Source organism: Bos taurus, chromosome Y, assembly GCF_002263795.3.
Source record: "Bos taurus isolate L1 Dominette 01449 registration number 42190680 breed Hereford chromosome Y, ARS-UCD2.0, whole genome shotgun sequence".
Classification (NCBI taxonomy): Eukaryota; Metazoa; Chordata; class Mammalia; order Artiodactyla; family Bovidae; genus Bos; species Bos taurus.
The window spans coordinates 30871610-30887911 of NC_082638.1; the positions used below are offsets into that span (position 1 = coordinate 30871610).

At 40.8% G+C, this 16302-nt stretch overlaps 1 protein-coding gene across 1 annotated transcript; it reads right to left on the bottom strand.

Annotated features, from left to right (window-relative positions):
- Window positions 1–1103: 1103 nt before the first annotated feature.
- Window positions 1104–2947, bottom strand: LOC132344680 (zinc finger protein 280B-like). The gene has a single exon (XM_059884320.1). The coding sequence runs from the start codon at window positions 2878–2880 to the stop codon at window positions 1249–1251; it is 1632 nt and encodes a 543-aa protein (XP_059740303.1). The 5' UTR covers window positions 2881–2947; the 3' UTR covers window positions 1104–1248.
- Window positions 2948–16302: the final 13355 nt, after the last annotated feature.

Below are 16302 nucleotides of genomic sequence, written 5' to 3' on the forward strand. Positions count from 1 at the left end.
TTCAAGGCAAGATAAGATACAAAACTGAAATCTTCACATGTTCAACTAGGGTAAGATACATGTAACTGGAAAAGGTAAGGAAAAGTTCTATAGAGGGTTTAATCACCCTGGACCCTCTGTATCCACTACATTTACTATTCTCAGACAACTCCATTGTAGCTTAAGGGTAAGAGAACTAAATTTAGCCCAATTCATAAACTGAACAGATTCCCTGTGTTTGATCCTTTTCAGTTAAAACTATGGGTCCAGTACAAATCAAACTGGATGTCAAGGCTTTTTTACTTGGGAATCTTAACTTGCTTTACTTTTGTACTTTTACTTTTGTGACTGAGACAGATATGGCTACTTCACTGTGACTAAAGGCTACCCAAATGGGAAAGGGGATGGAATGAATCAAAATTCCCCTTTTGATCACTCAACAGGAGGTCCACAGGAACCATGCCTCATTCTATTAACTATTTCTGCTTCCCCAACTGCAGTCAATGATAACACAGGGCCTGCTTGATGCTTGCAGGGGCCTCTCACCAAACACAGGCATTTAAATGGTTGGCTTCCTTGAGATGTCCCTGGGCTAGGTAAAGATACTCTGAGACAGTGTTCCTTCTGCCTTGGCTCCATGCCTGGAGGGAATGCATACCTCTTCCTCCAATGGGACAAGAAGCCACAGCTCTCCACTGACTAAATCCCATGTCTGGTCCCAACTCACATCATAGCTTCTCCATCAACTTCTCCACACCAGGCTTTTGGAGCCAGGTTATCGTAGATCAGCACAACAGAGGCACTTCGGAGAGTTCAGCAGCACAAGGGAACATACAATAACAAAGCCATTCCAATCTGGCTATATAGTTAATATTGAGATAGTCAAGGCATGAAAACAGTTGAAAATTATGTTGCTAAAACACTCTACAGATTATATGTATAGCAGAGCTTTCGAACTTACAAATAACATGAAATACCAAAATAGGCTGTTACTTTTCCTTTCGCCACCTCTCTCGTTCTCTCTCTCTCACACACACACGCACACATACTTTTTAGTGCTAAGACAACTGTATGAAAAACAGGTAATATATTTTTAAATAACATCTCAATATTCAAACGAAACTATGTTTCATGTATTTAAAACAAAAACACATAAATTACACATTGGTTTCTCTGTATTTATTATTGAATCATGCTATAGTTGATTTTTTTGTTTTTAATGGAGTTTATAACTTTGAAATACTTGCTTCAGACTTACTTAAAGTAGAATTAACTGGGTTTTTTTGACCTCCTACTTTTAGATTTGGGGGGTGATGGTTCAGAATCAGATGCGTTCACAGTAATGGATGCTACTTCCACCAATCCTGGTTGAAGGGGTTCCAGTGATACCTGAATAACAACTTTTCTTTCAGGAGGTAATCCTTCTAGCTGCTTAGGCTTCTTAAACATTTGATGACACTGGGTCTTGTGCTCCCTTTTCTCTTTACAAGTTAAAAATTGTAGCCGACATTTGGAACACTGGTGAAAACGCTTTGCCCAGTGCTGTCTATAATGACATATGTATAGTGCTTCAGTTTTAAAAATTTGGAGACAAAAGGGGCAAAGTAAATTCTTAGTGTTACCATGGTATGCTCTGAAATGTGCATCCACATCTGCAAAGAATGATGATCTGTAACTGCAAACCTGGCATACATAGGGCATTTCACCAGGCTTATGATTATCTTTCATGTGCTGTAAGAGAATCTGATCTGCCTCAAAGGACAATTCACAGATTTTACAGACTGTGCAGGGCTCCTGGGAAGTGTGGACACTTTCAATGTGACACTGCAGCTGGAAGGGCGTAGGAAACTGGCGGTGGCAGTGCTGGCAGGTGGTGTGGTATTTCCAGCTGTCACATCTCAGCCTCTCAAGTTCCAAATGGTGCTTCATGTGATTCATAAACTCAACATTTTTTAGAACCTTCAAGCAGCTGTGGCATTTAAAGACTGTGTGAGTTTTCAGTTCTGGCTGCCCATCTCCTATATGCTGTCCATAGTAGAAGTCACGAAGTAACACAATCAGATTGCCTTCTGTGGGATCAGCAAACTTATTTTGACTTGATACACTTGGAAAGTCAGTTTTTGTCAATACATTTCCCCCTAAAGGACTTACAGGCTTGCAATGAACATTGTCCTTTGGAAAAGCTGTTGGACAAGGTTCTCCACTCTGAACATGGCTTAATGAGTTATGAACACTGTCTGGTGTGCTTTGCTGAGTAGTCACTGTATGAAAAGTACCTGAAAGGGACAAAGCTAAAGAATGTTCTCCTATAATTCCATCACTGAGTGTAGGCCTTTTGGGACTTGTGCTATTTGTTTCAGAAGTGGAAAGTCGCTTTGATACACGAGGACTTTTATCCATATCTCCTGCAGAAACTGCTGTTTCTACTGGATGCTGCAATGAACTTGTGAAGGTAATCAAAGGAGAACATAACTCTGAAAAGCTATTAGGCACTATTTGTGGTGAAATATTTTTAGAATCCGCTTTGGACAAAGGCTCAATAATAATAGGACTATCTGTTGATCTTGATTCAGAGACAGAAAGTGGCAAGACAGTCTTTGCTTCTGATGTAGGAGTCACATGACTAACAGGCTGTAATTTCTGAGCATTATCTTTCCTGAAGTGACCATACCTATTTCTCCTTGAACAAGAACCTGGGGTAACTCTGTTCAGTACGTTTGAAATGACTGGTTTTGAATTTGAGGTCATCCCAACAAAGATCACATCATCATCCTCATGTACATGTTCCACTCCCACCAAGATGAGTTCAGCATCTTCATCACTTACTAGTTTGGTTTCTCCCTCACTTTTCTGTGGTTCTGGCTCTTGTTCTTCTTCACATGACATCCATGGTGGTTCCATATTTTAAATACTTTTTTGTTCTTGGAGGGTGTGACCACAAGTCCCAGTGCTTCCTTTAAATAAACTGCCACCTAGGTATAAATATACTACATATTAGTTAAGTACAGAAAAATGTGCTATTTGGTTATCTCCAAAACTCTATGGTAGTTATAAACACCCTTATCTTACAAATAAAGATACTGAGCATCAAAGAGACTAAATGAAAGATGAATAACCTATGACTACAAGTCTACATGACTCAAGAATAATAGCTTTGTTCCATGTTGATTTTAATCTCTTCTAATTAAAAAAAAAAAAAGAAAGAAAAAGAAAAAACAGAATACCACCACTGATCATTAGGAGAAATCACATGTAAAGCACGAGTATTTTTACAACTGCACTATTGTACAGTGTTTAGAAACATGGACTTTGGAGTCAAAGAAGATTAAGCTGGAATTCTAAGTTAATCACACACCAGCTGCATCTTTTTGGGCAAATTTATAACTTTTAAATGTGTTTCCGCACCTTAAAGACAAACATGCTTATTTCTTAGACTTAAGGTTAAGCTCTTTTTAAAAAGCGTCAGCTATTTAATGGCATCTTGTTTTGTAGTAAAATTGGAAAAAAAGTTATCTTAAATGCACATTACAACTGATTAACACATACTAATTTCATAAATGTTAATACAGAAAATAGGTAGCAAATTCAAATATAAAGTATCTATACACAGTTAACAAACAGCATAATTCAATGTCAAGCACTTAACACAGGCCTAGAAAATTGAGAATGAACTCTCTTGATAATCTCACCCCCAAAGCCACACTTATACATCCTAAATTTCTCCCTCTAATCCTGACTAAACTTAAATCCAACAATGCTTCATCCTTCATTCCACATTTCTCTTCCCCACATATCAGGCAAAGTCATGACAGTATTTCTCTAATACCAATATCAGACAGAGACATCAAACACACACACACACACACACACACACACACACACACACACACACAACGGATATTCTGTATGAATACAGATGCAAGAGTCCTCAACAAAATACTTGCAAACAAAACCTAACAACATATAAAAAAGATTATATACCATGATCATGTGGGATTTATGGAGGTATGCAAAGTTGGTTCATTATATGAAAGTCAATCGACATTATGCCATTTTAACACAATAAAGGACAAAAAACACATCTGCCTGCAGAAAAAGCATTTCCCTGAATCTAGCACCTTTTCATAATAGGGGTTAAAGTAAACCACTTAATAACTAAGAACAGAAGAGAACTTTCTCAAAGGGTACCTATAAACGACCCACAGCTAAATCATACTTAATAATGAAACACTGAAAGCTTTCCCTATAAGATTGGGAACAACATAAGGAAGTCTATTCCACACTTTGGTTCAATATTATACTGGCAGTTCTATAACCAGAGCAATCAGGTAAGAAAAATGAATTGTTGTTGTTGCTTAAAACAAACAAAAAAACAGCCTTCAGAATGGAAAGGAAAAAGTCAAAGTATATTGGAGATACCATACTTTTATATATAGAAAATCCCAAAGAAACCACAGGTATTAGAATTAATAAAAAGCTTGAAGAATATAAGATAAATATTTTAAAAGTCAATCACATTTCTATACAGTAGCAACAAATGTTCTGAAAATGAAGTCAAGTAAACACTTGACTCTACATTAGCATTAAAAATAATACTTAGGATGTCAGAAAGAGAAAGACAAATATCATATGGTATCACTTACATGTGGACTATAAACTATAACACAAATGAACTTATCTGTGAAACAGAAACAGACTCACAGACATAGTGAGCAGACTATGTGATTACCAAGAGAGGAAGGGTGGGGGAGGCATAGATTGGGAGCTGGTGACTAGCAGATGCAAACTATAATGTTAATATATAGAATAGATAAAAAAAGATCCTACTGTGTAGCACAAGGAACTATATTCATAATTTGTGATAAACAGTAATGGGAAAGGATATGAAAAAAATTGTTCGTGCATGTGTGTGTGTTTACATATGAAGGAAAGGAAAGGTAAAAGGAAGGAAAGGAAAGGAAAACTCTTGGCAAGTATGTACAGAAACTGGACCTTGTGTGTTATGGATAGATTTTAAAATGGTGCAACTGCTACAGAAAACAGTCTAAAGCCTCCTCAAAAAATTAAAAATAGAACTACCACATGATTCATCAATTCCACTTCTGAATATAAATTCAAAAGAAGTTAACATGGGGTCTTGAGATATTTGCATAGCCATGCTCAAAGCAGCACTAATCACAACAACTAAGAGGTGGAAGCATCTAAACATCTATCAAATGTGATCATACATATAATGGAACATTATTAAGCCATATAAAGGAAATTCTGCCCCAAGCTACAACTTCATGATCACTTAAGACATCAAGCCAAAGGAAATAAGCCAGTCATTAAAAAAGACAAAATGTATGTTTCCACTTATACGAAATATCTAATATAGTCAAGCAATAGAAAGGAACAAAGTGGAATGATGGAGTCCAGGGTCCATGGAAACAGGGAAGAAAAGAGGAGTTGTTGTTTAATGGGACAGGTGATGGGTACAGAGTTTCAATTTTGCAAGATGAAAAGGTGTAGAGATCTATTTCATAGCAATGTGATAAGGAATTCCATGATATTTCAGAGGTTAGGACTCCAAACTTTCCTATCAGGGGCCTGGGTATGATTCTCAACCAGGAAACTGTCATTTAAGCTGCATAGAACAGCTAAAAAAATGACAGCAACAAAAACAAAACAACACTGTGACTCTGTGTGTGTGTGTGTGTGTGTGTGTGTGTGTACTTGTGTGAGTTGCTCAGTCGTGTATGACTCATTGTGTCCCCATGGACTGTAGCCCACCAGGCTCCTTTGTCGATGGGATTCTCCAGGCAAGAATACTGGAGTGGGCTGCCATTTCTTTCTCCAAAAAGGCTGATGAAATTGTGTGAAATACTTAGCACGTAAAAATGGTTAAACTGGTAAAAATTTAAGTTAGATGTTTGGGTTTTTTACAACAATTAAAAAAAAGAATCTAACAACCAGGAAAATAATTTGAATGGACTTTTCACCAAATATGATATGCAAATGGCCAACAATCACAAAAAATACTGCTTAACATGATTGAAAGTGAAAGAAAGTGAAGTCACTCAGTCATGTCCGACTCTTTGCGACCCCATGGATGGTAGCCTATAACGCTCCTCCATCCATGGGATTTTCCAGGCAAGAATGCTGGAGTGGATTGTCATTTCCTTCTCCAGAGGATCTTCCCAACCCAGGAATCGAACCCAGGTCTCCTGCATTGCAGGCAGACATCTTACCTTCTGAGCCACCAAGGAAGCCCGTAACAAAATGTAAATCAGTCTCAGTGAGATACTACTTCACACCTATTAGGTTGCTGCTGCTGCTAAGTCGCTTCAGTCCTGTCTGACTCTGTGCGACCCCATAGACGGCAGCCCACCAGGCTCCCCTGTCCCTGGGATTCTCCAGGTAAGAACACTTGAGTGGGTTGTCATTTCCTTCTCCAATGCATGAAAGTGAAAAGTGAAAGTGAAGTCGCTCAGCCGTGTCTGACTCTTAGTGACCCCATGGACTGTAGCCCACCAGGCTACTTCATCCATGGGATTTTCCAGGCAAGAGTACTGGAGTGGGATGCCATTGCCTTCTCCTACCATTAGGTTGGCTGTAATCAAAAAGAGGAATAATAACAAGTGCTGCAGAGGATGTGGAGAAAAGGAATCTTCATATATTGTTGATGTAATTGCTGTAAAATAGTACAATCACTTTGGAAAAGTGGTTTGTCAGTACCTCAAAAATTAATATAGAGTAGCCATATGATCCAGAAATTTCACTCTTTTGTATATATCCATAAAAAATGAAAATGTTGAGTCCATGCAAAAACAGTGTTCACAGCAACATTATTCACAATAGCCACAAAGAATACACCATCCAAATATTATCCATTAGTTGATGAATGGATAAATAAATGGTGGTATATGCTCACAATGGACTACAGGTAAGCCACATACCATATTGATATACCATATTCAGCCATAAAAAAAAATGTGCTGCTATACAGCCAAGATATGGATGAATCTTGAAAATACACAAACTAGGGGACTTTCCTGGAGATCCAGTGTTTAAGACTCTGCACAGGTTCCATCCCTGGGCTAGGAACTAAGATCCCACATGCCACATAGCTAGATAAATAAATATTTGAAAAGAAAACATGGCATCTGAATAAAGCCAGACACAAAGGTCACACATTGTATCTGGAAGAACTGTACATAGAAGAGAAGCAGGAAAGACAAGCATTCTATAATCCAAATGAAACATTTTTTTTTTCAGGGAGGAGGAAATGAACTGCTCTAATAAAGGCTGCCAATAAATTAAATAAAATAACAACCTCAGGCTCTACTACAAAGCCACAATCATCAAGACAATATGGTACTGGCACAGAGACAGAAATATAGATCAATGGAAAAAAAACCAGAAAGCCCAGAGGTAAACCCACACACCTATGGACACCTTATCTTTGACAAAGGAGGCAAGAATATACAATGGAGAAAAGACGATCTCTTTAACAAGTGGTGCTGGAAAACTTGTCAATCACTTGTAAAAGAATGAAAGCAGAACACTTTTTGGAGAAGGCAATGGCACCTGACTCCAGTACTCTTGCCTGGAAAATACCATGGACAGAGGAGCCTGGAAGGCTGCAGTTCATGGGGTCGCAAAGGGTCAGCCATGACTGAGTGATTTCACTTTCACTTTTCACTTTCATGCACTGGAGAAGAAAATGGCAACCAACTCCAGTGTTCTTGCCTGGAGAATCCCAGGGCCTGTGGAGCTTGGTGGGCTGTCGTCTATGGGGTCGCACAGAGTCGGACACGACTGAAGTGACTTAGCAGCAGTAGCAGAACACTTTTTAACACCATACACAAAAATAAACTCAAAATGGATTAAAGATCTAAACATAAGACCAGAAATGATAAAACTCCTAGAGGAGAACATAGGCAAAACACTCTCCGACATACATCATAGCAGGATCCTCTATGACCCACCTCCCAGAGTATTGGAAATAACAGCAAAAATAAACAAATGGGACCTAATTAAACGTAAAAGCTTCTGCACCACAAAGGAACTATTAGGAAGGTGAAAAGACAGGCTTCAGAATGGGAGAAAATAATAGCAAATGTAGCAACTGAAAAACAGCTAATCTCAAAAATATACAAGCAACTCCTGCAGCTCAATTCCAGAAAAATAAATAACCCAATCAAAAAATGGGCCAAAGAACTAAATATACATTTCTCCAAAGAAGACATACAGATGGCTAACAAACACATGAAAAAATGCTCAACAATCACTCATTATCAGACAAATGCAAATCAAAATCCACAATGAGGTACCATGTTACGCCAGTCAGAATGACTGCAATTCAAAAGTCTACAAGCAATACATGCTGGAGAGGGTGTGGAGAAAAGGGAACCCTCCTACACTATTGATGGGAATGCAAATTAATACAGCCACTATGGAGAACAGTGTGGAGATTCCTTAAAAAAAATAAGAAAAAAAAAAAAAAAAACCTGGAAATAGAACTGCCATACAACCCAGTGATCCCACTGCTGGGCACACACACTGAGGAAACCAGAATTGAAAGAGACATGTGTATCCCAATGTTCATCAAAGCACTGTTTATAATAGCCAGGACATGGAAGCAACCTAGATGACCATCAGCAGATGAATGGATCAGAAAGCTATGGTATGTATAAACAATGGAGTATTACTCAGCCATTTAAAAGAATATATTTGAATCAGTTCTAATGAGGTGAATTAAACTGGAGCCTATTATAAAGACTGAAGTAAGCCAAAAAGAAAAACACCAATACAGTATACTAACACATATATATGGAATTTAGAATGATGGTAACAACAACACTGTATGCAAGACAGCAAAAGAGACACAGATGTATAGAGTAGTGTTTTGGATTCTGTGGGAGAGGGAGGGGAGAATGATTTGGGAGAATGGCATTAAAGCATGTATAATATCATATTCGAAATGAATCGCCAGTCCAGGTTGAATGCAGGATACAGGAGGCTTGGGGCTGCTGCACTGGGATGACCCAGAGGAATGGTATGGGGTGGGAGGTGGGAGGAGGGTTCAGGATGGGGAATACGTGTACACCCATGGTGGGTTCATGTTGATATGGCAAAACCAATACAATATTGTAAATTTAAAATAATAATAATAATAATAAAATTTTTTAAAAATAAAAAAAAAATAAAAATTGACCACTGAGTTAAACATTTGGAATTCACTGGTGACCTTGACAAGAGTGGATTTAAAGGAAAATGAGAGAAATGGAGATAAAAAATTCTACAAACAACTCTGCAGAAGTCCATAATAAAAAACATAAAATAAAAAAAAGCAGAAGCAGGATGTGTCACAAAAGACAAATTTTTAACGAGAGGTGACATTATAGTCAGTCTGTTTGCTGATGGGAACCGTCCAGAGAAACAGAAAACTTAATCCAGGACAAAGAAGAGACTTGCTAGAATATCACTGAATAAACAAGAATTGAGTAGAAAATGGCAACCCACACCAGTACTCTTGCCTGGAAAATCCCATGGACGGAGGAGCCTGGTAGGCCACAGTCCTGGGGTTTTCGAAGAGTCAGACAGGGCTAAGAGACTTCACTTTCACTTTTCACTCTCAGGAATTGGAGAAGGAAATGCCAACCCACTCCAGTGTTCTTGCCTGGAGAATCCCAGGGCTGGGGGACCCTGGTGGGCTGCTGTCTATGGGATTGCACAGAGTCAGACATGACTGAAGTTACTTAGCAGCAGAAGCAGCAGCACACAAGAAGTGAACACAAGCCAAATAATTTGCTCACAGTAACAAGACTGAGATCATATGCAGAAAGGCTGTCATGGTGGATTAATGGGTATGGTCGCCAGCCTTCAAGATGACCCTGTGAATCACATCTCCTGATATTCCCACCCCTATGTAGTTCTCTCTCAAACTATCACAGGGTTGACCTGTGAGACTAAGCAAATACAGAAGTGAAGATGTGTAACGTCTGAAAAAAGACTGCACTTTATCATGGATGCAAGTTCTTTCCTGAGTCACTCATTCTGGGAAAAGACAGCAGCCTCCACACGAGCAGCCCCTTGGAGAGGCCCACAGAAGGAGGAACTGAGGCCTCATGAGTACAGCCAAGTGAGAGAACTTACATTCAATAAGCCAAGTTTTCAGAGGTTGCCAAACCAGATAAAAGCTTGACTACCACCTCAGGAGGGACCCTGAGGCTAAACTACCCAACTGGATTCTAGACCAATAGATATCAAGTGTAAGTTTTTTCAAACTATTCAATTTTGAGATAATATGTACAACAGAAACAGTTCGAGGTATAATATCATTCACATCATACTTACACACAGAAGAGTTCTCCTATAAATATGGTAAAACTTAAAAAACACAAAACAAACCAAAACACCTAAAAACAGGAGTTGCCTGGCAGTCCAGTGGTTTGATTAGGACTCAGCTCTCTCACTGCCAGGATCCTGTGTTCGATCCCTGGTTGGGGAACTAATATCCTATGAAGCCACATGTTGTGACCAAAACCAAACATGCTGTCAACTTCAAAGCTGTACCAGCAATAGATAACTATGCAACAGAGCTGTAGGCACAAGTTGCTGGGCATAAAGCTACCTATCATCTTGTTTACTGGCATGAAATGAACTCAGATGCTCCCCCACCCCCATCCAGTGGAGTTCAATTACTTAATGAAATAAAGCTCTTACAGGTGCAAAAATGAGCAAGTAATCCCATGTAAACATGTTAAATCACAACACATTTTCTCTGAATGAACCACTTTATTCATTTGGCCACGCTGCTTGGCTTGTGGGGTCCCAGTTCCCTGACCAGAAATTAAATCCAGACCACTGCAGTGAAAGCCAAGAATCCTAATCTCCAGGCCACAAGGGAATTCCCATACCTTCATTACTTTGCTTTTGTAGCTAAAACCTTAGGATATGTGCATTGCCCCATTTTAGCCTCACCAAGTGGTAGGAGTCAGCTCTACACAGCTTAAAACCCATGGTGCTCTTACTTTTTTTTTCTTTCAAGAATGCAGGAGAAAGCAAGCCAGTAGCCTCCCTGCCTGCTTTTAATGTTTCAACTCAGAGAGCTTCAGAGTGACCTGAAACCATGATTGCCCTGAAGTCACCACCCGCAATCAGGGTCAGCTAATCCCCAGGAGAACTCTCTCTCCACAGCAACATGTCAGCCCATGAATGAAAGGAGAAAAACGGAAGGCAAGAAAGACACAACTTTGTTCCTTATTGTAAAAATGTCTGTCACCTTACCTCAGGGGCACACTGAAAACCTGAGTGCCCTTCCCAGGCAAGAGAAGGTCACATCCTGGGGTTGGGCAGAGGGAAAGGTCAGGGTGAGTCACGTCTTCCTGAAACATTCTATCCCCCAGGCCCTACCTGGTCCTATCCTACAGATGCTGACCAGGTGTCTCACACTCAACCAGAGCAAGTGATTGAACTCCTCTTACCTGAGCTTCTTCCTCCCACCTCCCTTCTCTCAGTAACAAACAAACAGACAAACAAATACCTCATCTGCCACCTTTTCAAACCAAAGGCCTGAATCTCGGGGCCCCCAGGGACAGGGGCAGCCCTGGAGTCCGAGGAGAGGCAGAGCAAACAGGAAAACGACCAAAGCGCCGCGGCAGTGGAGAGGCCACTAGATTGATTTTTTTTTTTTTTTTTTTTGCTGTGCCCGCCTGACTGTGTCTGGTTGCAGAACCGGGTTGGGCCCGAGTCATAAACCCGCGTGAAGATTTGTGTATGTGTGTGTGTTTAAATATATTAAGTTCCACAGGAGACCTGGGAGGGGCGGGGGGCTGGGGGCATGACAGGCCCTTTCCGCGAGCTGGTTCGTCCCACCCCTAGGACAGGAAGGCTGCTGGAGAGCTGCTCACACCCAGACTAGAGAGGGGAGAGGGCGAAAGGGGCCTGGGGCCTGTAGGCCCGGCCTCAAACTCCCTCCTGGGCCCTCAGAGGCCGTCCCGCCGAGCAAGGCCCCGCCAGATTGGGGATCTGAGAAACCTTTCCCTGGGCACTCCGGCACTGCTTTGGCCGCACCAGGCCCCAGTCCTTACCGGTCCCCGTGGGCGGCGATGCCAGAACTGCCGGCAGCTCACCTGCACCTAAACAGTCCCTGGGTTAAGTCTGAGGAGGCAGGCCCGAGGGAACAACGCCTCCTCAGGCCTGGGACTCCGCTTCAACTGCCGGCGTGTCCACTGCCAAGGACGATTGGTTGCCAGGTGTTGACGCCTGCAATCGGATTGGCCGCTAGGCCGAGTTACGCGCATGCGCGCGCGGTGGCCCCCTCTGGAGGCAACTGCTGGGGGTGTAGTCAGGCTGAACCTGAATCTGAAGTGTCTTGGGTCTGTCAAGATTGCGCAGCTCACCAAAGGGGAAAAAAGAAAAACAATAGATTGCACAGTCGCCAGGGCACAGGGCTGAGAACGACCTCCGAGTCTACCAGGGGACTTCAATGATGGTGTCTAGCACTCACAGCCCTCAGGGGTGACTTGCCCCTTGCTTAAGAAACTTGACCGTACACCTGGATCTTGAAGCCCCTTCTCTTGGAATTCCATTTTGCTCAATGCAGGGCAGCCTGCCCCCGATTTTGCACAGCTAGAGTGAGCTGAGCCGAGAAGACAACGGCAACCCACTCCAGTACTCTTGCCTGGAAAATCCCATGGACGGAGGAGCCTGGTAGGCTGCAGCGCATGCGGTCGCTACGAGTCGGGCACGACTGAGCGATTTCACTTTCACTTTTCATTTTCATGCATTGGAGAAGGGAAGGGCAACCCACTCCAGTATTCCTGCCTAGAGAATCCCAGGGACAGAGGAGCCTAGTGGGCTGCTGTCTATGGGGTCGCACAGAGTCAGACGGGACTGAAGCGACTTAGCAGCAGCCTAGTGAGCTGAGAATGAGCTTTAATTCTTTTTCTTTTTTTTTTTTTTAATTTTAGAGCCTACACTTTTTAATGGCTGAGGAAAACCGAAAAGCATATTATTTTCTGACGTGAAAATTGTGTGAAGTTCAATTTTTGGTGTCCTTAAAGTTGAAACAGGGACTTGCCAGTTCCTTTGGTTATTGTCTATGACTGAAAACTTGATCAATCGTCAAAAATCGTATTCGCAAAGCCTAAAATAGTTCTTTTTGGGCCCTTTACAGAGTCTTTTTAAAATGCTCTGTTCTGCTGGAAGTCTCCTAGCAGTCATATGGGGGAATAAAGTCTTGGTTTTGTTACAGTATTTTCTTCTCTATTATATTCATATTTCATTCTTTATTAATTGCATTCCTTCTTATCGCTATAAGTTTGTTCTGTTGCGCATCTTTACAACTTTTTGAGATAGTTATTTGTAACTCTCATTTCTCTTATATGTAATACTATAAGTTTACTTTAATTTGTTGTCGTTGTTGTTCAGTCCGTCAATCATGTAGGACTCTTTGCAACCCCATGCACTGCACGCAGCACACCAGGCTTCGCTGTCCTTCACTATCTCCTGGAGTTTGCTCAGACTCATGTCCATTTAGTTGGTGATACTATCCAACCATCTCATCCTTTGCTGCCCACTTCTTCCTGCCCTCAGTCTTTCCCAGCATCAAGGTCTTTTCCAATGAGTTGGCTTTTCACATCAGGTGGCCAAACTATTGGATCTTCAGCTTCAGCATCAGTCCTTCCAGTGAATATTCAGAGTTGATTTCCTTTACGATTGACTGCTGAATCTTGCTGTCCAAGGGACTCTCAAGAGTCTTCGCCAACACCACAGATCAAGAGCATCAATTCTTTGGCACTCAGCCTTCTTTATGATCCAACTGTCACATCCATACATGACTGCTGGAAAAACCATAGCTGTGACCAGATGGACTTTGTCAGCAAAGTAATGTCTCTGTGTTTTAATATGCTGTCCAGGTTTGTCATAGCTTTTCTTCCAAGGGGCAAATATCTTTTAATTCCGTGGCTGCAGTCACCACCCACAATCATTTTGGACCCCAGGAAAATAAAGTCTGTCACTGTTTCCATCGTTTCTCCATACAACTTTAACTGTGTCTCACAATTTTTGCTGCATAGTTTGTTCATTATCATTCACTTCAAGTATATCCTAATATTCTCTTCTTAAGACAAAGATTATATATTGTATGGGCTTCCCTGGTACCTCAACTGATAAAGAACTTTCCAGCCAATGCTGGAGACACAAGAGGCCTGGGTTTGATCCTGGGTCAGGAAGATTCCCCTGGAGAAAATAATGGCAATCTGCTCCAGTAGTCTTGCCTGAAAATTCCATGGAGATATATATTATGGATTAATGTAGTTAGTGATATTTTCCAAATGAATGGCATTTTAAAAGATGTTTCTTTGTCAATTTCTCATGATTGCATATGGTCAGATCACACAATATAAATATTATTGATCCTTTGTATTTGAAGATTTCAATTCAGTTAAGTGTACCATACTTTAGATTTCCATTCCAGTGAAGTCAAAATGAAGAGGGTGTGATGTAGACAAAATACTTGCAATGTCTAAAATATATATCTGTGAAATGACCTCCATTAAGCCTCACAATTATTCCAGCATCTTTCAGTAGGGTACCTTTAACTAAGTTCCAGGTTTTATGCAAATTTTACCAGCTTTTCCAAAAATGTTCTTTTCCAGTTTCATATTCCCATACAGGATACTGAACTGCATGAGGATATATAGCCAAAAGCTACAGATACCTCCCTTAGTTTACTCTGGTCTATAGCAGTTTCCTAAACTTTCCTTGCTTTACATGACTTTTGACAATTCTCAGGAGTCCTTCAGGGACAGGCATTTTGCACAATGACTCTCAATATGGGTTTGATATGTTTCTCCTGGTTGCACTGGGGTTTATATATTTTTAGAACTATACCTCCAAGGCAAAATATCTTTCTTATCACTTCCCATCAAGGATTCATACTATCAATATGACTTACCACTAGTTCCTCTGCTATAAAGTTATCTCCTTCCCTCTGACATATTCTGTTCTTTAGAAACAAGTCACTAAACCCAGCCTACACTTGGGGAGGGGCATGGACTCTCATCTTGAGGAAAATATCTAAGAGAAACACAAGTTCCTGAGTATACAAATTAATTGAAACTCATTTATAAGGAAGATCTGGTTCTTCTAGCCATATCTTTTCATTTTAAATTAATTTAATTAAAGTAAAGATTTAAGAGGTTTCCCAGGTGGTGCTAGTGGTAAAGAACTTGCCTCCCAATGCAGGAGATGTAAAAGACACCCAGGTTCAGGAAGATCCCCTGGAAAGGGAAATGGCGACCCCTGCCCATATTATTGCCTGGATAATCCCATGGAGAGAGGAGCCTGGCAGGCTGCACTGATGAGGTCACAAAGAGTCAGACAGGACTGAAGCTGCTGAACACACACAAAGATTTAATACCTCAGTCACACTAGCTACATTTTAACATCTCCAAAGTGGCATATTAGACAAGGACATAGAAAACATATTCATTGAGAATTCCCTAGTGATCTGGTTGTTAGGGCTTTGTGCTTCCACTGCAGGGGGCAGAGATTCCATCCCTGGTTGAAGATCTAAATCCCTTAATCCTCACAGCAAAGCCAAAAAAAAAAAAAATCCTACCAGATGAACACTCCATCTGAAAATTCAGATAAAGGATATAAACAGGTAACCTCAGAGAAGAGAAACATACACATTTATATATGTGAAAAGCTGGTTGTCCTTATTAGGGCATACATGTAACAATTATTTAAAAGTTTTCTATTGCTGCAGAAACTTCTGGGAATAGCACTGACTTAGATCATTGTTTTGCCAATCTTTCTTCTTTTCAAATGTAATGCACATTAACACATGAAACTGCTTTATATCCATCTCAAAATTTTTCTGTTTTCAATATCATTCAGCTTAAATATTTTATTTTTCCCATAACAATTTCTCTCAGGACCAGTAAGTTATTCAGGTTCAGAAGCAGGAGTAGGAGGAGCCTAAACCACAATATTAAAGAAGCTTGTGAGTTACAGATGGAGAAGGTAATGGCACCCCACTCCAGTACTCTTGCCTGGAAAACCCCATGGACAGAGGAGCCTGGTAGGCTGCAGTCCATGGGATCCCTAAGAATCTGACATGACTGAGCGACTTCACTTTCACTTTTCTCTTTCATGCATTGGAGAAGGAAATGGCAACCCACTCCAGTGTTCCCAGGGATGGGGGAACCTGGTGGGCTGTGCGACCTATGGGGTTGCACAGAGTCAAACACGACTGAAGTGACTTAGAAGCAGTAGTGAATTACAGTGGTGCCACTTTCACACTTTGGGTTCCTGGCAATCCTTAAT

Bases quoted from the DNA above. Each gene is read 5' to 3' on its own strand.
- LOC132344680 (XM_059884320.1), bottom strand. From the start codon at position 2,880: ATGGAACCACCATGGATGTCATGTGAAGAAGAACAAGAGCCAGAACCA.